A 20068-nucleotide genomic window follows, 5' to 3' on the forward strand; every position below is an offset into this window, starting at 1 on the left:
ACAAAACTAACAAACTAAACATACGTATATGTACATATGATATATATATATATATCTTATATAAAAGTGGATCCCTCCTTTTCTCCCTTCTCCTCCCCTCCCCTCCCCCTTCCCTCCCACCCCCTCCCTTTCCCTCCCGTACACAGACTGTCAATCAGTTTTCCAGGGCTGCGCCTGGTTGGTCAGCTTTATATATATATATATATATATATATATATATATATATATATATATATATATATATATACGTATATGTATGTCTGTGCTGTGCATGTATATATTCGCGTGTAAAGCTTAGAAGCGTGTCTCCAGGAATGTCAAAGAGGACCATTGATTTGTTGACAATTTCTCTCTGTCGTTATCTTGTCATGTCTGTGCCTATAAATAACGAACTTGGCTTAATCCTACCTGGGTTATTTAAAATTACTATTCGAACAGGTTCTTCGGAATGAGCGAATGGAAACAATGACTTCTTTCATTTCGTCCTCGTTTTATTTTTTGCAAAACTTCAAAATGAAGCTTTCTTACCCATCAGAATTATCATCCCCGCGACTAGATAACAGTATGACCTTGAAAAATCTCCAAAATTTCAACAGTTCGTAAACTGTCTCTGGACCAACAGTCTCACTCAACTCTTATCTTTAGGCCATTTTATGAAAAACGAAAGCGGACAAAATTACAACTATAGTCTTATTGAATTAGGATACACCAAGGACAGGTTTTAGAACAAATAGGGCACCGAAACCGTATGTAGTATATTTCTAGTAGAGGTAAAAGGAAGCATACAATCTGTGAACTAGAATGAATATTAGAATTGTAGGTAGATTTCCTTTCCATATCACTCCCTTGGTTGGCCAATAGGTCTCACTGTCACTCTTTTTCGCTCGCATGCTCTGATTTTCAACATCTAATCACATAGATTTATAGTGCGGTTGAGAGATATTACATAGATTTTATACTGTGGTTGAGAGAGATTACATAGATTTTATAGTGTGGCTGAGAAAGATTATAGACGTAATACTGGCTACGAAGGAGACCTTCATATCCTCCCATTGTCTGCAAGATTACCATGTTTTCATAATAAGAATAGCAATCAAGGGTTCGTTTTTATAACTTTTCCATAGCATATGTGACCAACAATAAGGTTATTAGCGTTGCTATTTATTTTTTTTCAAAATCTCCATAATGTTAAAGTATAAACTGTGATATTTCAATATGGTGAGGCCTGCCAGTATACTGTCAGTGTTAGGATATTTTGGTGGATCTTTTGTGATAAAACTTGTAAAAAAAAAACGTTGTCAAGTGTCCCAAAGTGCTCCTGTCCTCATAAAATAATATACTAAAAAATAATTCATGGTAATGCAAATGCATCAATGAAAGTCCAGATAGTTAGCAACTTAATAATCTTATTCATCCACACTGAGACATGGCTATTTAATCTTACAAGCTCGAATGTTCATGATAAAAAAAATGTGACTGTTATCTTAAGCTCGAATTTTTCGTGACTACAACGGAGTTGAACATTCTTACTACTGACACAAAACCCGTCGTGATAAGGCAGTTTTCAAACTCAAGATCGAACTTGATAATATTGTGTGGAGGAGAACATCCAAGTTAAACAAGTTGTGACACCATTTTATCACATTTAAACAACAGAATCAAACGTCTGCCTCCTGACTTATGTTGCATTCTATTCAAAGAATATTCCCACAGAAAATTTTGTATTTTTCGTGCCAGGGCAACGCTGCTCAAGATTGCAACCACAAATATACAAGAAGCGTATATTCCTTATGTGGTCAGGTCAGTGTTAAGACAAAGATTGTTGAATTATCACTGAAGAATAATAAAAAAAATTAAGTTATTTTTAGTCGATTACTTTGTTCTCTTTTCTGCAAAATATAGGCTTCACACAAATAGAATTTCCAGCAAGGACAAGGAGCATAATTCGTTAAGTATATTCAAATCTATTGCAGTGCGTCAGTTTGGTAATCGATACCATTCAAGATGACGTGTCTTTGAAAAGTGAAAGCATATTCCTTAATCATCTAAAAGCCACATTTTTTTATATCTGGGTATTTGTTTTGAGTCGGAAATAAACATGCAGCCGCAGGGACCCCTGTGTGAGTAATGTAACTAAATTAAAACGCGAAGGCCGCCAAATAAGAGCGAACACAAGGCTGACAACGCCAGTGACATTAAAGAAGTGAAGTGGCGTCCAGCGCAGACTTTACGACGCCGACTTTAAGCACCGTTTCATCATCATTTTCTGCTCAAGAATGTGAAGGAGGAAGGAATTCCGAGCGACCCTTTTAGCAAACCCATCTTTTGCATCTGTTCTTCAACTCCGGTAAACAGCGACTGTCACTGTGGATCAAGATATGATTTGAAAGCGTTGTGACGTGATGATGAGCACCTTTCCGAGATCCCCGACCGAGGGAAGGAGGAGAAGGGGGCGGGGGTTGTCATACACGATTTTCGGAGCCTTGTAGATTACATTATAAGGAGAGACTTTAATGAAGTTTGAGGAAGGGAGCGACTCTCCCCGCCCCTCCAGACAGGCTGGCGCGCTGGTACTACTACTTACTTCCCCTCCTTTACCTTCACCTGCCTCCCCATGCGTCTCTCGTCCCTCCTCCTCCATTTATGTATTTGTCCGTCTGCCAAAGTTTCCCAATAGTACTTCCATTACAAAACGCACACACAGACATACCACCACATGCGTCCGCACAATAATTCTACGACTAATGTGTAATCAGCGTCGCGAGCAGGGGCTCAAGGGAGACAAGAATGGGAATAACAGCAATTTGTTGTACTTTTTGTGCTTTTATTTCCCGTAGGTCATTTTAGGAGCGGTGGTAGCCGTAGGCGGAACTCCGCTGCATCATGAAAGGGTTAACGAAAGACCGTTTGTTCATAATTGCCCAACTCCTTCCCCTGTAAGTACTGAAACGCGGAAAGAGTTTATGACCAACGAAGATTTACTATGCATAAAGAGAGTACAGAACCGTGTCCAAGGAAAAGTGTACGCTATGTCCCAATGGAGAGCGTATAGACCCACTCCCATCCAGAGAGAGAGATCGCCCACATCCATCCAACCCACCCATGCAGAGGGTGGTGTAGCCCAATGTCCAGCCGATGCCAGATCGATCACGACCACGTTCAACAGACCATGTAACCGCGAATGGATCGTTTACTAGCAAGAAATTCCATCACAGGCTGCCTGGCCAGAGCACAAGTATACGCTCGCAGTCTACGTGCCTTCTTGCTCTATCGACCTGGTTGGTGGCGCTGCTGCTTCTCGAGGAATTCGAGCGAGTTGGTTGGGGGCCCTTTTGACTAAGACTGCTTCCATCCATTCCACTCGCCAGCCACTCCCCCTTACTCTCAACATGCAACCCCTAGGCTGCGCTCATGAATATTTGAAGCTCGAAACAAGCTGCCAACTAGGAAGAGCGACAATACACTTCACATCCTCTTGTCCCGCTGCAGTTTTGCAAGTGTTTGCATTAAAAATATCTTCACCGCTGCATTCGGAACTGTCCTCGTCGGCAGCTGTTTGCTTTTTCACTTTGAACAACGTTTGTATTCGCAATCATGAAACTAATTGTTCAGAGTTTTTGGCATAGTCATGCTTATTCATAGCATGTGAATTCTCTCGGCAAGATTTCAAACACTCACCTTAGCTTCTATGAAAAGAATTGGAGTAAATGAGCTTTCTTTACGCGGTTGAACAGAGAAAATGTTTCATGGACCTTCATAAACATTCTTCAAAATATATCATTCATAACATTGGTGGCTTATGAATTATTAAAAGGAGCTAGATTTATCATTATAGCCTAAACTATGCTAAGTCTATAAATCCTTCAGAAGACCCGTCGACAACTTAATTGTCACTACAGCCACGCTTGAATCAGCGCAGGTAATAATGGTCGGTCAGCCAGATTTGGATCAATGCCGGTAGTAATTGTCAGATCAAGAAGGCTTGGATCAAAGCAGGTAACAATTGTCAAATGGGCAGGACTTGGATCAACGCAGGTAGTATAACCAACGAACAAGCACATAAACTCGGGGCGTAAACCGTAGCAGCTCCGGGCAACGACAGGCCATAAGAAACAAATCGTTAAGAGAGAACGCATCACCGGGCGTATGTATATATAAACACTAAACGCACACATACACACACACACACGAACGCCGTCCGTCCCCTCAGCCCGCGACGCCAGGGACAATATTCCGTTCCACCTGACGGGAGACAAGAAGCGAATCGCCGAACGCGATCAGAGATAAAATGAATTGAGCGTGAAAAGGAAGTGCGAGGGAGGGAAGATCGGGCGAACGATATGCGGGAGAATGCGATGGAAGCGGAAATAAGGGGAAATAAACAGAAAGAAAAAGATGGAGTGTAAAGACCGATACGATCGCTCAACGACGCTTCTAGATACGATCGATGCTCAAGTCTTGGTTTTTAGGTTATTCTGCGATGCTTTTTTATTGGTTTGTTTAGGTGTTTATTTTGTTTATTTTATTCATATTTGTTTATTTTATTCATATTTGTTTATTTTATTCATTTTGCCTTGCACGAAGCTGCTCTGCCAAAGAATGCAAGTCCTACTATTGATACGCTAAGAATTTAAATCGTAGTGGGAAGACCTTATCGGTGATTTTATTAACTTTAAATAGATTTGGGAACATTTGACAAAAAAATATAATAATAATTAATTTGCACAGCTGTAATTTACCCAGGAATAAAAATAATAGTTAGCAGAAACGACAGTGCTCAAAACACAGTATTGATATTCGTAATATTTCTTAGCAGTATGATTTTTGCCATAACTATGGCGCACCATTTCACCAACAGTAACTGTCGTTACAGCTCCATGTTTCATATAATAATCAATCATTATTATCGTAGTAAAGATGGAAATTCACGCACATACATTTGTTAAAACTCTTGAAGGCTTATAAACTGTTTATCATATTATAATTGGTAATCCTCTCTCTCTCTCTCTCTCTCTCTCTCTCTCTCTCTCTCTCTCTCAATCACTCTCTCTCTCTCTCTCTCTCTCTCTCTCTCTCTCATTCCTCCGTGTGGGTGAGAAATAGCAAGTGAGGAATTGTGTTTTCATTGTAATACGATTTATTCTTAATTTATTCTCATACACCTACTTCAGGTTGTTAGTGAAGAGCATGAGTGTAAGTCTTTGATAAATCTTTTTCAATTTTTTCATACCTGTATATATATATATGTGTGTGTGTGTGTGTGTGTGTGTGTGTGTGTGTGTGTGTATGTGTGTGTGTGTGCGTATGTACTAAAATTATTATATAATAATGCTAATCAACGAAATTGCATGAGGCGTTCTAGAACCATTTTTGAACACTGAATGATTTTTCCGTATTTTGCAAAGGTCGTGTGGGAAAATTATTATTTTGTTCTAAAGGGTCCACAATAACACAAGTGTAAAAAGTCCGTGTATAATTTTGAAGACTTTACACCCTTCCCTGGGTTTATCTTCAGTCCAAATGAACAATAAGTTACGACAAGTACAGAGGTAAATTTAAAAAACAAGAGTCGTTGAAGATCGTTGACAACGGTCGTTAACTCGTTAATGGGCCAGGTGAAGAAAGGGGGTAGTTAACAGCAACTAGGTGATACCCTCTCCCCTATCAATCCTTCTGGCTGCAATCCTGTTGGATCTTCGTACAGGTTGTTGCAACATTACATGAAGTCCTTCATCCAAGGGCGTAGATTGGGCACCGTTATCAGACTCCCCCGGGGAGTCTGATAACGGTGCTGCCTCTGCCTTGCTCTTCCAGTCCAGGTAACCGCTGCCCCGGGGGAGTTCTGATGATAACGGTGCCCAATCTACGCCCTTGGATGAAGGACTTCATGTAATGTTGCAACAACCTGTACGAAGATCCAACAGGATTGCAGCCAGAAGGATTGATAGGGGAGAGGGTATCACCTAGTTGCTGTTAACTACCCTCTTTCTTCACCTGGCCCATTAACGAGTTAACGACCGTTGTCAACGATCTTCAACGACTCTTGTTTTTTTAAATTTACCTCTGTACTTGTCGTAACTTATTGTTCATTTGGACTGAAGATGAACCCAGGGAAGGGTTCGAAAGCTTTCTGTAAAGTCTTCAAAATTATACACGGACTTTTTACACTTTGTATTATTGTGGACCCTTTAGAACATGATATATACTCTCGTGATAGAGAGTTTTTCCCTACCAAAATTATTATTATTATCATTATTATTATTATTATTATTATTATTATTATTATTATTATTATTATTATTATTATTATTATTCAAATTGTGTACTTGGGTCCAAGCTAAATGGCCACTGACTTGCAAAGAAAGCTTCCACAGTTTAAAAGAATAAATGCTTTCATGACAAAAAACGCAGTAAGAGGAGAATAACTAATAAACGTAGATAACTCTACGAATGACGGTCTTGACCGAGTTAAATGGCCGACTTAAGTTTTCTTGAAAAGTTCATTTATTATTAGTGATCAACGGGACACGAACCTATATACATATGACCCACTTTGTAAAGACTACATGTCAGTTATTAAAAGGCAAGAATACTGGTACCGATGTCCCCACTCTAGCATATACTATTCTGAACCGAGAGCTGTAGAAGTAAATTCTCTCTCTCTCTCTCTCTCTCTCCTACACACACACACACACACACAGTGGCGTGGTCGGTATGGTCTTGGCCTGCCACCTCGGTGGCCGCGATTTCGATTCTCGAGCATTCCATTGAGGTGTGAGAGATGTGTATTTCTGGTGATAGAAGTTCACTCTCGACGTGGTTCGGAAGTCGCGTAAAGCCGTTGGTCCCTTTGCTGAATAACCACTGGTTCTTTGCAACGTTAAAACATCATACAAACAAACAAAACAAACGCATACGCACGTATATGGAAGAGCTCTTACACTTCTGTCCCTCCCACTATAACAAACATGGCAGGTCGCATTGTTCCCGAGGCGAAATCTGAAATTAAGTTACTCAGCGTGTCCCCTTAAGGGACAATCGTTCCGTTTTCTTTTGTTCCTTATTTTCCTTGATTTTTGTCACGACATCCGGTTGGGCTTCCGATAAGCCTTGTTCTGCCATTACCTCTCCGTCTATATACAGGGAAATTTTTATAGTATTTATACCATGTGTGTTATCCTTCCTCAAATAGAAGCATTCCTGTTTTAGCATTACAGTTTAGTTGCGGTCATGGCGTTTCTGTATGGACCTTCAAAGCTCCAATGAAGTCATATGTTACGTAGAACGTTTCTCTCAGCCATTAAACTTTATTTTTTCTTAATAACTCTGTTATGCCTGTTATATAGAGGCAGTAGATACAATATACGTGATACATTGTCTTTTTTTATTTAATGAAGGGATTACCTTTACTGTCAAAGTATTGATCGCCTCTTGACGTCTAAGAATAAAAACGTTTTCTATTTAAGTGAAAGGAAGGCCATGTAGTATGTTACCAAAGAGATAAAACAGACTCAATGCACTCTTATCTTATTTGGACGAGTGGTTTTCGCGCTCGGCTACCAATCCAGTGGTTCTAAGTTCGATTCTCGGCTCAGCCAACGCGGAATCAGAGGACTTTATTTCTGGTGATAGAAAGTCATTTCTCGGTAAAATGTAGTTCGGATCCCACAATAAACTGTAGGTCCCGTTGCTAAGTGACCAATTGGTTCCTAGCCAAGTAAAAATATCTTATCCTTCGGGCCAGCCCTAGGAGAGCTGTTAATCAGCTCAGTGGTCTGGTAAAACTTAACAGAGTGAGGATAATATCAACCTAATAAGAGGGTTATTCAAGTCTCTTAGTATCTCAGTGGGCATGCGCATGTGCAACATTTTCATTTTTTTTTAATCTTCATATCTCATATGTGACCCGTAGGGACTTTGACTTGAGTTGAGTTGAAAATAGAATTTAGGCCAAAGGCCAAGCAATGGGACCTATGAGGTCCTTCAACTCTGAAATGGAGATTGACAGTAAAAGGTTTGAAAGGTGTAACAGGAGGGAAACCTCAAAGCAGTTGCACTATGAATCAAGTGTTAGGAGAGGGTGGAGAGTAAGATGAAGCAAGAGAATATGAAAGGAGGTACAATAAAAGGAACGAAAGCGGTTGCAGCTAGGGGCTGAGAGCACGCTGCAAAGAACTTCAAGTAATGCCTATAGACCTTGGCCTACAGTGCACCGCATGAGGTCCACTGACGGCACTACCCTCCTACGGGGTGTAGGGACTTTGACGGCTCCAGTATAATAGCGGTACTTTTTAGTACTTTTTAAAGTAACTTTGACCACCTGTTTATATTAGATTGAAGACCTTACACCGATTTTATCAAACATGGGAGAATGAAAGTTAACATAAAATCCTGGAGTACATTTGCATTCTCATTATAGAATTTTCTCCTAATTTGACAGCGAATAAGAAGACCCATCTCTCCATTGATCCTTGTGACCTGAAGGCCCTTTCGTTCTGTACGTTTTCATTTTTGACAACTGTGCAATGCTTACTAATTTTTGGGTCCGAAATGTTTAAAGGTTGCTCTGAATTGTTAATGGATTTCGTGAATTAGAACATTATTCATCGTCACCTTACTTATTGTCATTAGAGCGCTTGAAAATTTCAAGAATATTGTAGAGACTTTTGCAAATATTTATCTTAGAATGATAACAGTTATACAAATGGCTCTTATCACTTTGCACTTCCTTTATAAGGGAGGGTGAAATTCAGGGATTCCCGATTTCGCTCTCCAGAACTGATACAACCAATCACTTTATGGGTGGGAAAGAGACAGCTGAGATAGCAGTGTTTTAAGGTTGTCTCTAGCCTATTAGCAGACTTCCTTTTTTTCGGTATTTTTTTATTTTCTATTTTTATCTCTTTATTTTTCAGGGGTGTTTTCGAAGAACCCTTTAAAAATGTATGGTAGGAAATCTTTTAAAAGGCACACGACTTTTCCCATTGTTTTCACAGTTTTCTCTCGCATAAAAATGACTTTATGCATTTGCCTGTTTTAGACAAATAAGAGGCTCTCGCTATTGTCTAGTTATGTATTAGAGGAATTTTTTTCTTTACGTATTTCTTATTGATTCAGCAGCTGATTTTATTCTCGTCACAAGTCGTGATCGCTTTACTCCCGGTTCGGCGTGTGAACGTAATCATGAGGTAATTCTAGACTGAAAATCCTCAAGGGTATTTCTAGATTTCCTAACAGTTGTTGAATCAGCTTTGGTAGCGAACGCATCAACATCAGGCCATAAACTAGTTTGTAGTCGAGTTTATTGTAATTCGCAAAGAATGCTTGGGAAAGAGAAGCCATCTCTGAGAGAGTAAAATGACAGTGGGAAGAAGAATGCTACAGATAAGTGAGCTGAAATGCCTATTCCCAGGAATAAAGAAGCGTCAAAGAAATTAGGAACTGCCTCTGAAGATGTTACATAATCCTCTTGCCATTTTTCATTTTGAGTGTACGATTTAAAAAAAAGATTTAAAAAAGAAAGAGAGAGAGAGAGAGAGAGAGAGACGAGAGAGAGAAGGAGAGCGAGGAGAGAGAGAGAGAGAGAGAGAGGTATTGGGGGGAGGTGAGAGAGAAATGATTAAGGCAAATCTCTTAAGAAAGCAACTTAACTGTCAAAAGTTACCAGCATTTTATGAAGGACCAAGCGCTGACTTGACTTCACATGTTCCGGCTTAGATGAGGTTCGAACGATACCATCTTTACTCTGAACATTTGTTCCATTCCAAATGTTTAACTAATCCTCCTCTTCCTGAGCTTTAATAGCCTGCGAAAGGAGTAGAGAAATCGGTGCAGCTCGAGCTAATGGGGGAAGTCCTGCATCCAAGACCTAAAGAAGAGATCGCTCTTCTTTAAGCCTCACATCCATCAGGTCACCATTCCGTCCATCTACTCTCGAAATCGGTATTCTCCGGATTGCAAGGTGGGGTGACATCATCCCCCTGTACTTCCAGGTTTTGGAATCCTTTTCGTGTTAAGGCTTTTCCAGAATTGCAGTCTTCCATCTGTTAAATGACGGTCTATCTCCTCCTATATGATAAAACCCTACACCTGGGCTACTCAGGGGGCATGAGGCTACGTGTCCCGTAAGTCTCTGCATTCAAGATTGGCCCTTCGGATTCGGTCGACCGGAGAAGAGGGCAACATCAAGACACGTCTCGCTGGTCAGGTGTCACAGACGTTACCGTTCCAGGTGGAAGACAGGCCCTGGGAGGTCAGCTTTAAAGCTGTGGTAGCACCGCTAATATGATTGCCTTGTTGACACGTGGGGCGCACATATGCATGTACGTAGCATTCATGCTATGCTTAAAAGTGGTATGAAGGAAAAGTGAGTCCATTATGAAGTAAGTGTGAGGAGATTATTCCTCATTCTTGTCGCATTAGTGCGCAAATTTTTTTTTTTTTTTTTTTTTTTTTGCAAATCCAACTTACGTCACGGTATCGAAGGATAACACGTAAAGATACAAATACTTTCATGTACAAAGTAATACACATTTACAATCTAACTCTCCTTACGCCTTTTTGGCACAATTTTTTTATTCGATACGTTTTAGTTCGCATAGCTCCACCTAAGATATTTGACCTGAAATAATTTAAATTTTTTCTTTTTTTTAAAGTTCGTGTTTTGCGTTAGAAAGTTTAAATATCTCGAGTTATTTACGTTGAGGGTCGTTTGCTATAGATGCTGCCTCGCCATTTTACCATTCAAGTCGTGGAGACAGTTGATGTTTTTTTCTTCTTTTTTTCTTCTTTTTTCGGGTAGGTGTTTTGGGTTTCAAGGTAAATGCTTTGACTCGGCTGGATTATTTTTATGTTTCGCTTTAATTCTATCCACCCTTTTAAAAGGAATAGTCAATTGTTGTCTTTGCTATGGTTCTTTATTTCTAATTGTGAGAACTCATCCAAAAAATCATGTAATCTTCATTAGTCTAATATATTTTTTAACCAGATTTGATGGTTTAACCTTTTTACTTTAATTTCTATATATCCCACAATATTAATAATTGTTGTATTAATAAATGATATGTATAGTCGTTTATTTGCGACACTTATTTTAATTTTAACATCTCGGTTTCATTGACCGTCCTTATTTTACAACTTTATTTTATTTTCGCTTTCGCAACACTAATTAAGAAAACTTCTGGAATGATTCTTTCTCGTAACAAGGAAGCTAAGAAAGGAATTTTGAAATATCATCTAGATCGTAGGTCAGTGAATATCATGCGGTGCACTGTAAGCGTTACTTAATGATAATTGATTGTACCACAAAGACCTCACTATATCTGCCAACTTCTTCCCACCTAGAAGTGTATCCCGAAAGTGTGAAGAAATCGATCGTGGAGTGAAGAGAGGTCGTTTATGGCTGTCAAATCTGATAGGGACGTTTCAACTCTCACAGGAAAAGCGGGCGTCCTGAATGCAATAAAAACCTCAAAGCATCTTCAAGTCTTTATTCAGCTAAGGTCTCGCCACAGAGAGGTACAGCATTCAACTGAGTAGGATACACTGGGAACGTCGAAAGTAAACAAATACAACACAAACATCAGAAGGAAAACGCCAAGCACAATGCAGCTAAAAGTTGAGTATATCTTAGTTCAACCAGACCACTGAGCTGATTAACAGCTCTCCCAGGGCTGGCCCGAAGGATTAGATATTTTTTTTACGTGGCTAGGACCCAATTGGTTACTTGGCAATGGGACCTACAGCTTGCTGTGGGATCCGAATCACATTATATCAAGATATGAATTTTTGATCACCAGAAATAAATTCCTCTGATTCCATGTCGGCAGAGTGGGGAATCGAACTCCCGACTACCGAATCGGTAGGGGAGCACGTAAACCACTCGTCCAACGAGGAACTAGGTAACATTCAAACAGGTCATTATGACAAATGCTCGGCTGTGTTCGTCCTGGGTTCGGCAGTTCTAAGTAGGAATGAGGTCAATGGCCATTAGTTTGGTTTTTGCTGAAGCCACCTTGTCAGGGTGGATAGTTTAATAAGAAACTTCCCCTTACTATAATAAAATAATTAATAAAATAAAAATAATAATAATAATAATAATAATAATAATAATAATAATAATAATAATATAATTAATTAATAATAAAAACTGTGCTACTGAGAGAGAGAGAGAGAGAGAAGAGAGAGAGAGAGAGAGAGAGAGAGAGAGAGAGAGAGAGATTATTCTCTTTATCACCAAAGACCTGATCCTCATTGATATTTTGATCAATCATTCCTTCACTTCTATATTACTACTACAACAGGCACCTTCGTTTCGTCTTCTCTAATCAGTCCATGGTACTGATCAAACGCCATTTCAGCTTCCATCTAATACTTACTCAAAGCATGCTATGATTACAGAAAACGATTACATTCCATTTTTAAAGTACTAATACAAGAAAATTATGGTACATTATTTTCTAGCCTAGTTACTACCAGAGAGAGAGAGAGAGAGAGAGAGAGAAGAGAGAGAGAGAGAGAGAGAGAGAGAGAGAGAGAGGAGATGAAGAGAGGAGAGAGGACGATGAGAGAGAGGAGAGAGAGATACTTTCTATTTTGGATGAAACTTCAAATGGGCAAATGATCAACTCACAACCCAGCAGTGCTTTACAAATGGGACAATTCTTGGTGGAAACAATTGGCCCCTTGATGAAACACCTGCAACCAAGAGCTGGCCGGCCAGCATGCTTTTTCAGAAGCTCTCTTGGCCAAATGGTCAACTCTTGGGTCAGAGGTGCTTTACCAAAAGGACAATTATTGTTGGTGGGAACAATTGTCCCCTTGATGAAACACCTGCAGCCAAGAGTTGGCTGGCCAGCATGCTTCTTCAGAAGCATTTTTGGCCAATTGGTCAACTCTTTGGCCAAAGATACTTTACCAAGTGGACAATTGTTGGTGGGAACAATTGTCCCTCGGTGAAACACCTGCAGCCCATAGCTGGCTGGCCAGTATGCTTCAGAATCTCTCTTGGCCAAATGGTCAACTCTTGGGCCAGAGATGGTTTACCAAGGAGACAGTTGTTGGTGGGAACAATTGCCCCTTGATGAAACCCCTGCAGCTAAGAGCTGGCTGACCAGCATGCTTCTGAAGAAGCACTCTTGACTAACTGGTCAATGTTTGGGCCAAAAAGTGCTTTACTATGAGGAATATTGTTGGTGGGAACAATTGTCCCTTGATGAACACCCGCAGCTAAAAACTGGCTGGCCACATGCTTCTTCATGAGCATTCTTGGTCTAATGGTCAACTCTTGGCCAGAGGTGCTTTACCAGGTGGACAATTGTTGGTGGGAACGATTGTCCCCCCTGATGAAACACCTATAGCCGAGAGCGGGCAGGCTAGCATGCTCCTTTAGAAATTAGAAGCACTCATGGCCAAATAGTCAACTCTCTGGCCCAAGGGTTGACCGTTTGGCCATGAGTGCTTCTGAAGAAGCAGTGTTAATATTTGATTTCTTGTGTCAGAAGTGAGCTACAATGTCTCTACACTGATCATACTCTCGGTCATCTTAATATCCTGTCTGGCATATATCACTTCAGACAAGCCTAATTAATTCTTGGGGAAGGAATTCTTTTCTATGCAGACAGTTTGAAAGATAAAGTCAGTGCCGGTTCATAAAGTGAGGAAAACAAAACCATATTTGATTCAAATGACTTATGCTGATCATCAAGAAGAAAAACTGGCACCTGAAGTTGCATTTCTCGAATCTCGTACATTTTTCGCTCAGGAAGCAGGATTTTTGGCTGGAAATTGTGTGGAGGTCGATATTTACATTCCCCTTTGGCAAATAAAGAGCTTACTATGCCAGCAGGGAATTAACCACCATATGAATTAATTTTACCAGGAATAATCTTTCACCGGCGAATGGTATCCTAATCTACATGGCGATACGTGAACCTTTTACTGTTTAGCTAACTTACAATATCAAAATACAAAATATGATTCTCATTATTAACTACCTTCACTAGAAACAGACCCGTAAAAAGTACCTTGCAAGATTCAATAACTTCGACAGCGGTCGTTTATAGGCTTCTCTCAACCTGTTTTTATGGGGCCTCGTTGTTTAACGGTCAGGCAGAGCTAAATTCAGGTTACGAAGACATGAAAAGCTAAAAATTCGGGTAATAAATGCCTCACTTTGAAGCATTTTCAAAATAATTTTCAACAATTGTGTCACATCAAATATTCATTCGTGTTGAATTTACAATTGAATATTTATTTTAACATTCAGTTATCACTTTGCTGTTCATGTAACATTCATTAGTGACAAAGTTCCTAAAGATTTTTCGCTACTCACTACCGTGATATTCATACTAAAATTTGAGCATTGCTGTTTAGATTATTTCGTGGTTAGGAAAATAAGATACAGGATAGATAAGTTAATGCTTAGGCACGTTCGCCAAACAGTTTTACGTATTTCATCGACTCGTGATTTATACTAGTAGTTTTAATTTTAATAAATGTCATAGTTAGTTATTATAGTTTATGATGAAAATAAGTATTTCCGTTTTCTTTTTAATTTCGTACCAAAGAAAACAATTGTGACATCTCCGGCTCTACAATATTTGCACCTACACCCAATTTAAAGATTAAACTTCACCCGACTGATCATTTTTGCCAGATTATCTTGCATTAATATTACTTTAATTAATATTTTGAATGAGCATTCATGGTATTGTAGGTAAAACTGACTAGTTATGCTGTCAATACTACTATGACGCCAGTTTTAGTAGCCATATAACCAGTCAGTCTACAAATACTACCAACTATATTTAAGTATAGTACTGGAGCAAAGCAACCTCTTCCGAAACGATTAGATGAGGAAAAAAAGGTTAATACTTGCTGATAATGCTCTCTTCAAACCCTTTTCTTTATGAAAACTGACATTCATTTGGCATTTTTGTCTTTCGCACTCACGCATGTCACTGAACAGCTGCTAGCTTGAGACTTTAGATGATTTTTTTTTCCAAGTAAATGAACAACCTGTGGAAAATTGCAAATCCCTTAAGTTAATCATATTTGCAAAACAGTTTAAAGAATGGCAACCTCTGGTGTGGTGTAAAAATACGGATGGAAAATTAGTTAGTATACTAGTGTGAAAAGAACGGTATATCTTTGGAGTGGTGTAGCCCTAAGTATAACAATCCGCAAGGGGGAAAAGTATAGGAAATATAGCCAGTGTTTGGCATGGTGTAAAACCCAGACGTTATTAAAAAAGGAAAGAAAAAAAATGGCAAGATCTGGGGTGGTACGAAACCTAGAAAATTTCCGTAGATCGAAAATTCTTTGATTTTCGTAATGTCCTTAAGTTGCATGTCACCATTTGATTTCCGTAACATCGACCAACTAGTCAATGAGCTGTTTTCTCCTAATTAATGTTACATATGAAACGGAGAAAGAAAGGAGAGAAATATCTCACATAACTACTTAAATTATCATACATATAAGGCTTTAAAATGAACAAGTTCTGACTCAGATACTTGTAGAATTAACGAAAAGAATTTTTGCAAACATCAATTTCCATTCGATCCACTCTGACTTCTGCTTCTAAGCTACAAGGTTTATGTTTCTATGCTGACCTCTTAGTTCTTTTTTTCCCATTTTGAATTATATCTTCATCTCTAGTGCATTTAGGAGATACTGTTACTTACAAGAACCATATTTTTATCTGATCCTTCTACTTAGCAAGGTGAGTGATGGTCATCCCTCCTACTTTTCACTTTCTGTGCATGCATGTATGGGGAATAACAAAGGAATAGCTTTAAAATAAACAATTTCTGGGAAGCAGTCCTATCCAGTCTTTCTTTGCCATCTTATATTTAAGGGAATGTTCTACTACATATAGATTTCAAGGCAGGCAAGACTTAAACAAAAAGGCTAAGTGCATAGGAATGAGGTCAGCTGGCCACTGTTATCAGTTCTCACAAGTTAATTTTTGAAGCCCTTCTAAGGAATCATTTATGCTGTCATTTGTAAGGTACAGTTTACGGTTTTTTTTTTTTTTTTTAGTACTGTTTCAACCACTTTAATTTTACTGTGACTGTGTAAATACTCAAATATGTGTGGACATATTGAGAAACTGGTAAGACACTAAACGTAATTACGTACATACTTGAGACATGTTTTTATGGACAAAATACGTAGTTAAAATAATTCAGGCTGTGAAACCTTGCCTCCTCAGTAAATGACATAGGTAGTAAGAACTTTGGTTTCAGTTTTGCTTTACTTTTAGCCAGTGTAAATATAATTTTGATCATATCAAGCAAGTACCTACTTACACAGATAGTGCACCGAAAATGATGTCTGCATTTACTTATGGTATATAAATGATATACTATGTACCATAAGGTGTGAATTTAGGTAATGAACACTTAATTTTGATAATCCTGTATTTGTAGTCTGTGGCAGTTTTTCACTTTCATCTTGCAGTAAAGGGGAAAAAACTTACTAAGTAGTATGGAATGGCTTACATGTTTATCCTTATTAAATTTTACACTAGATGAGACAAACTTAGTAATTTAGGAAGTGTAGTATGGAATTTTTTACATGTTTATCCTTATCAAATGTAGAGGAGTATTTGTTTGTCAAGCAACTTGGGATTATCTTTCAAACTGATCAAGAGGTAGAAGGGGAACATTGTACAGGATCTTGAGCTATAATCACTGAGCTATTGGGAGTTCTCCACAGTCATGCAGCTACCTGGCTATGGGTGAGTTGAACACTTGTTATTGGCTATGTTTATATAATTTTCCTTTTTAAGTGTAAAGCAGTTTTGGTTAGTCAAGTAACTTAAGATTTCATCTCTCAGACAGAATAAGAGATAGACATGTGTCATTATAAAGGATCTCAAGCTGTAATCATTGAGATATTTGGAATCCACCACCTTTAAACTCTACTACCTAGCTTAAGGAGAGGTAAAAATCGGAACAAGGGAAAGTTACTGGGATTAGGAGGCTAAATGGGAAGAGTCCAAAATGGATGGATAAAAGGCAGAAAGCAATCTAGCTGGAACAGAGAATGCTCTAAAAATATTTAGAGCCAGGTGTTCACCTGTATGAAAATCAGTAGATTCTTATATGTGAATACAGGAATAGGGATTGAGATACTGCATTTTTTACAATATGAAGAAAGTGGGGAAAATCATATACTACAATATAAAAGAACCTCACTTTACGAAGTATCATCACAATTGCTAATAAGGAGGAGACAGCATTTGTTAAGGCTACTTTGTCATACTATACAAATATCACAAAGTATTACTAGGAACAAGTTATCAGTAACAAACTAACTAAATAAAACACTAGAATAGGGTAATTGTAATGATACACAACTCCTTTTCAGAAAAATAATTGAAATATTGAATATCAATAAAATCCAACAAATACTGCACTTTCCAGCAACTATACAATGGATAATTTGTATTATAGTGTCACAGATGTACAGTGAGTTTTAAAATTTTCATAAACAATGAACCATTTATAGTAGCTTAATGTAATTAAGTGACTTTTTTACAATGGCGCTACAAAATCAGAACTTAGGGCTTGTAATTAAATCTACCAACTTTGCTTCATAAAGCCTTGATAGTCCTTAAAAAATAATATAATCTTTATAGATTATATCCATGTACAACCTATGTACAGAAATATATTGAAAATATAAAAAAGGCTGAGATTAGGAATTCCCTTTTCCTTTCATGAATTCATCGAATGTAATCATGTTTCTTGAAACCTTTCTTCTAATATTTCTGGATGGATTCTTACTGCGTATTTTAGAGTATGTACCCTCATATTCTGGTGTACTTGGTATGACTGAAGAAACATCAAGGATTTCAAGGTTTTTGTCAGACTCATTCTTCTGAGTAGGTTCTTTAGGTGATACCTGGGATTCATAATTTTCAATTATACTGACAAACGATCCACTTCTTATTTTTGGTTTCTTTTTCAACTGTAATTTTTTCTCAGTTGATGCACCTGAAAATCAAAAGCAATATATGAATCTTAAATGCTTATAAGAATAGGAAGTAGCCTAAGAAAGCCTAAATTAACAAAGGAATACACTATAGTACATAACAGAAGAACTTCTAATTATGACTGCTGCTCTTACATACTCGAAACAATTAGTATTTTAAAAAATCTTAATTCCTGAAATGAGCATTGTGACATTTAAATGTTTTAACAATTGCATTATGTACAAAATTTCATGCCTGGCACAAAACATGATATGCAGTTGCCTGCACACCATGGATCAAATCTTCACAAATAAAAGTGAAAAAGAAAAAAAAATCATAACAAATGTATACTTACTTGGAATATTTGGTTTTTCCTCATTTTCAAATCTAAGAGATTCAAGAGTTGACATAATTTTTTCCGGATCCATAAGAGGGGCTGGAAGATTTTGTGTATCTTGACCTAACCTGAAATGCCAAACATCACATAGTTTTATAATTTTATGAAAGGCAAAATGAATTAGAAAATTCACATACCTTATTTTTTAAAAATCATGTCTGTTTTAAGTATCAAAACACTATTTGCAACCTTTAAAACAATGGATTTTGTGAAAATAATCTCAAATTACAACATCAGTGTTCCATATATATATATTGTAATGCAAATTACTGCTTTATATAGACACTTACATATAACTGAAAGGCCTTTTACAAAAAGTTTGGGGCTCAAAGACAGACTTTCTCAACTTCATTAGTATGTACATAAACGTTACCACTTTTCAGCATGCACCATTGTGCTGCCATGACCAAGCACTCTATTATAAAAACTAATCTGACTAAATTTCACTTTCATTTCGTACACCACAGACTCCTCAATATTGTAATACACCACCCTTAATAACTGCATTTTCTAGGATATCACGTAACTCAGAAATTGTTACTTTTCTTGCTAAGTATTAGATTTCCAAAATATGTTTACTTTCACCTTCAATCAGAGAAAACTCAATGCTCAAATTACCAGAGATGTGTAAAAATGGGCAAAGCTGGCAGGGTGAGAGTCAATGGGTTCTTTTAACATTGACTGAGATGTTTGCTGGATAAATTCCAAAAATTTTTTAAGGTTTATTGTTTAGAGTGATCCTTTACAAAAAGCCTGCCTATGACAACTGTCAAATGAATTAACTTTATTAATGAAATCAATTACAAACACAGACAGTCGGCCCCGTCACAAACAGGTTATTGATATAATTAAGGATCTAATAAAAATAACCTTAGCAAACTTGATTAAACTAATGTAACCTTGCCTATGTCCATCATGTGTACTACTTACACAGAGAGAATTTACTATTGGTTCTGTAAGTAGCAAAGCAGTCTCTTTTAGCTTACATTCAATTATGGGTAAAATGGAAAGAGAGAAATCAGTCAAATCCCTAACCTGTGCTAACCTTTCCCAACCTTACCCCACCTTGCAATTTGTACTTACATTACTAAACCATTCAAAAATAAATAATAAATCAATAAATAAAAAACTAGACTCCACAGTAGGTACAGCATAACAGTACTTTAGCATGAAAGACACCTATAAATACTGCATTTTACTCAACAATACTCTGTCTCATGTCTCACATCTGTAAGAGGTTTTATCCTCAATATACAGTATTAAACAATACCGCTATGTATTAGACAATATTGACAATAAATAAACTTATATTTCTCTTTCCAATAAAACACATGAAACCCAAGTTAAGAACATTTTTTCACAACATAGATATAATAAATTTATCTTTTCATGTACTATACCTTTTCCTCACAAGCAGTTCTAAGAGTTTTGCACTCCCAAGTCGGCCATTTGTATACCTACGCCATCGTGCAATCACAGCTTTATCATGTCGTTCAATTTCACGTTCATTTTCAGGAACCCATGTTGATCTCAAAAGTTTCTGAAATCATGAAATCAACACTATAAACTACTTTTTATTTTTCAAGTACTAACCCTAATCTTTATGTGAAATTTTTTTTCTTAAAATGTTCCTTGCGCTATCTTTAGGGTTATCATTAACAAATATGTTAACCAAACCACTGAGCTAA

General features: G+C 37.7%; 1 protein-coding gene across 3 annotated transcripts in view; it reads right to left on the reverse strand.

Moving 5' to 3' along the window:
• Positions 1-17190: 17190 nt before the first annotated feature.
• LOC135195613 (uncharacterized) overlaps positions 17191-20068 on the reverse strand; it is a 31266-nt gene continuing 28388 nt past the window's right edge. For all 3 annotated transcript variants that reach the window (XM_064221945.1, XM_064221943.1, XM_064221944.1), the window contains 3 exons: positions 19781-19920; positions 18339-18448; positions 17191-18005 (listed from right to left, as the gene is read on the reverse strand). In XM_064221945.1, the coding sequence (XP_064078015.1) occupies positions 17707-18005; positions 18339-18448; positions 19781-19920 (549 nt within the window). In that variant the 3' untranslated portion in view covers positions 17191-17706. The remainder of the gene's footprint in view (positions 18006-18338; positions 18449-19780; positions 19921-20068) is intronic.

Source organism: Macrobrachium nipponense, chromosome 16 (genome assembly GCF_015104395.2).
Source record: "Macrobrachium nipponense isolate FS-2020 chromosome 16, ASM1510439v2, whole genome shotgun sequence".
Taxonomy (NCBI): Eukaryota; Metazoa; Arthropoda; class Malacostraca; order Decapoda; family Palaemonidae; genus Macrobrachium; species Macrobrachium nipponense.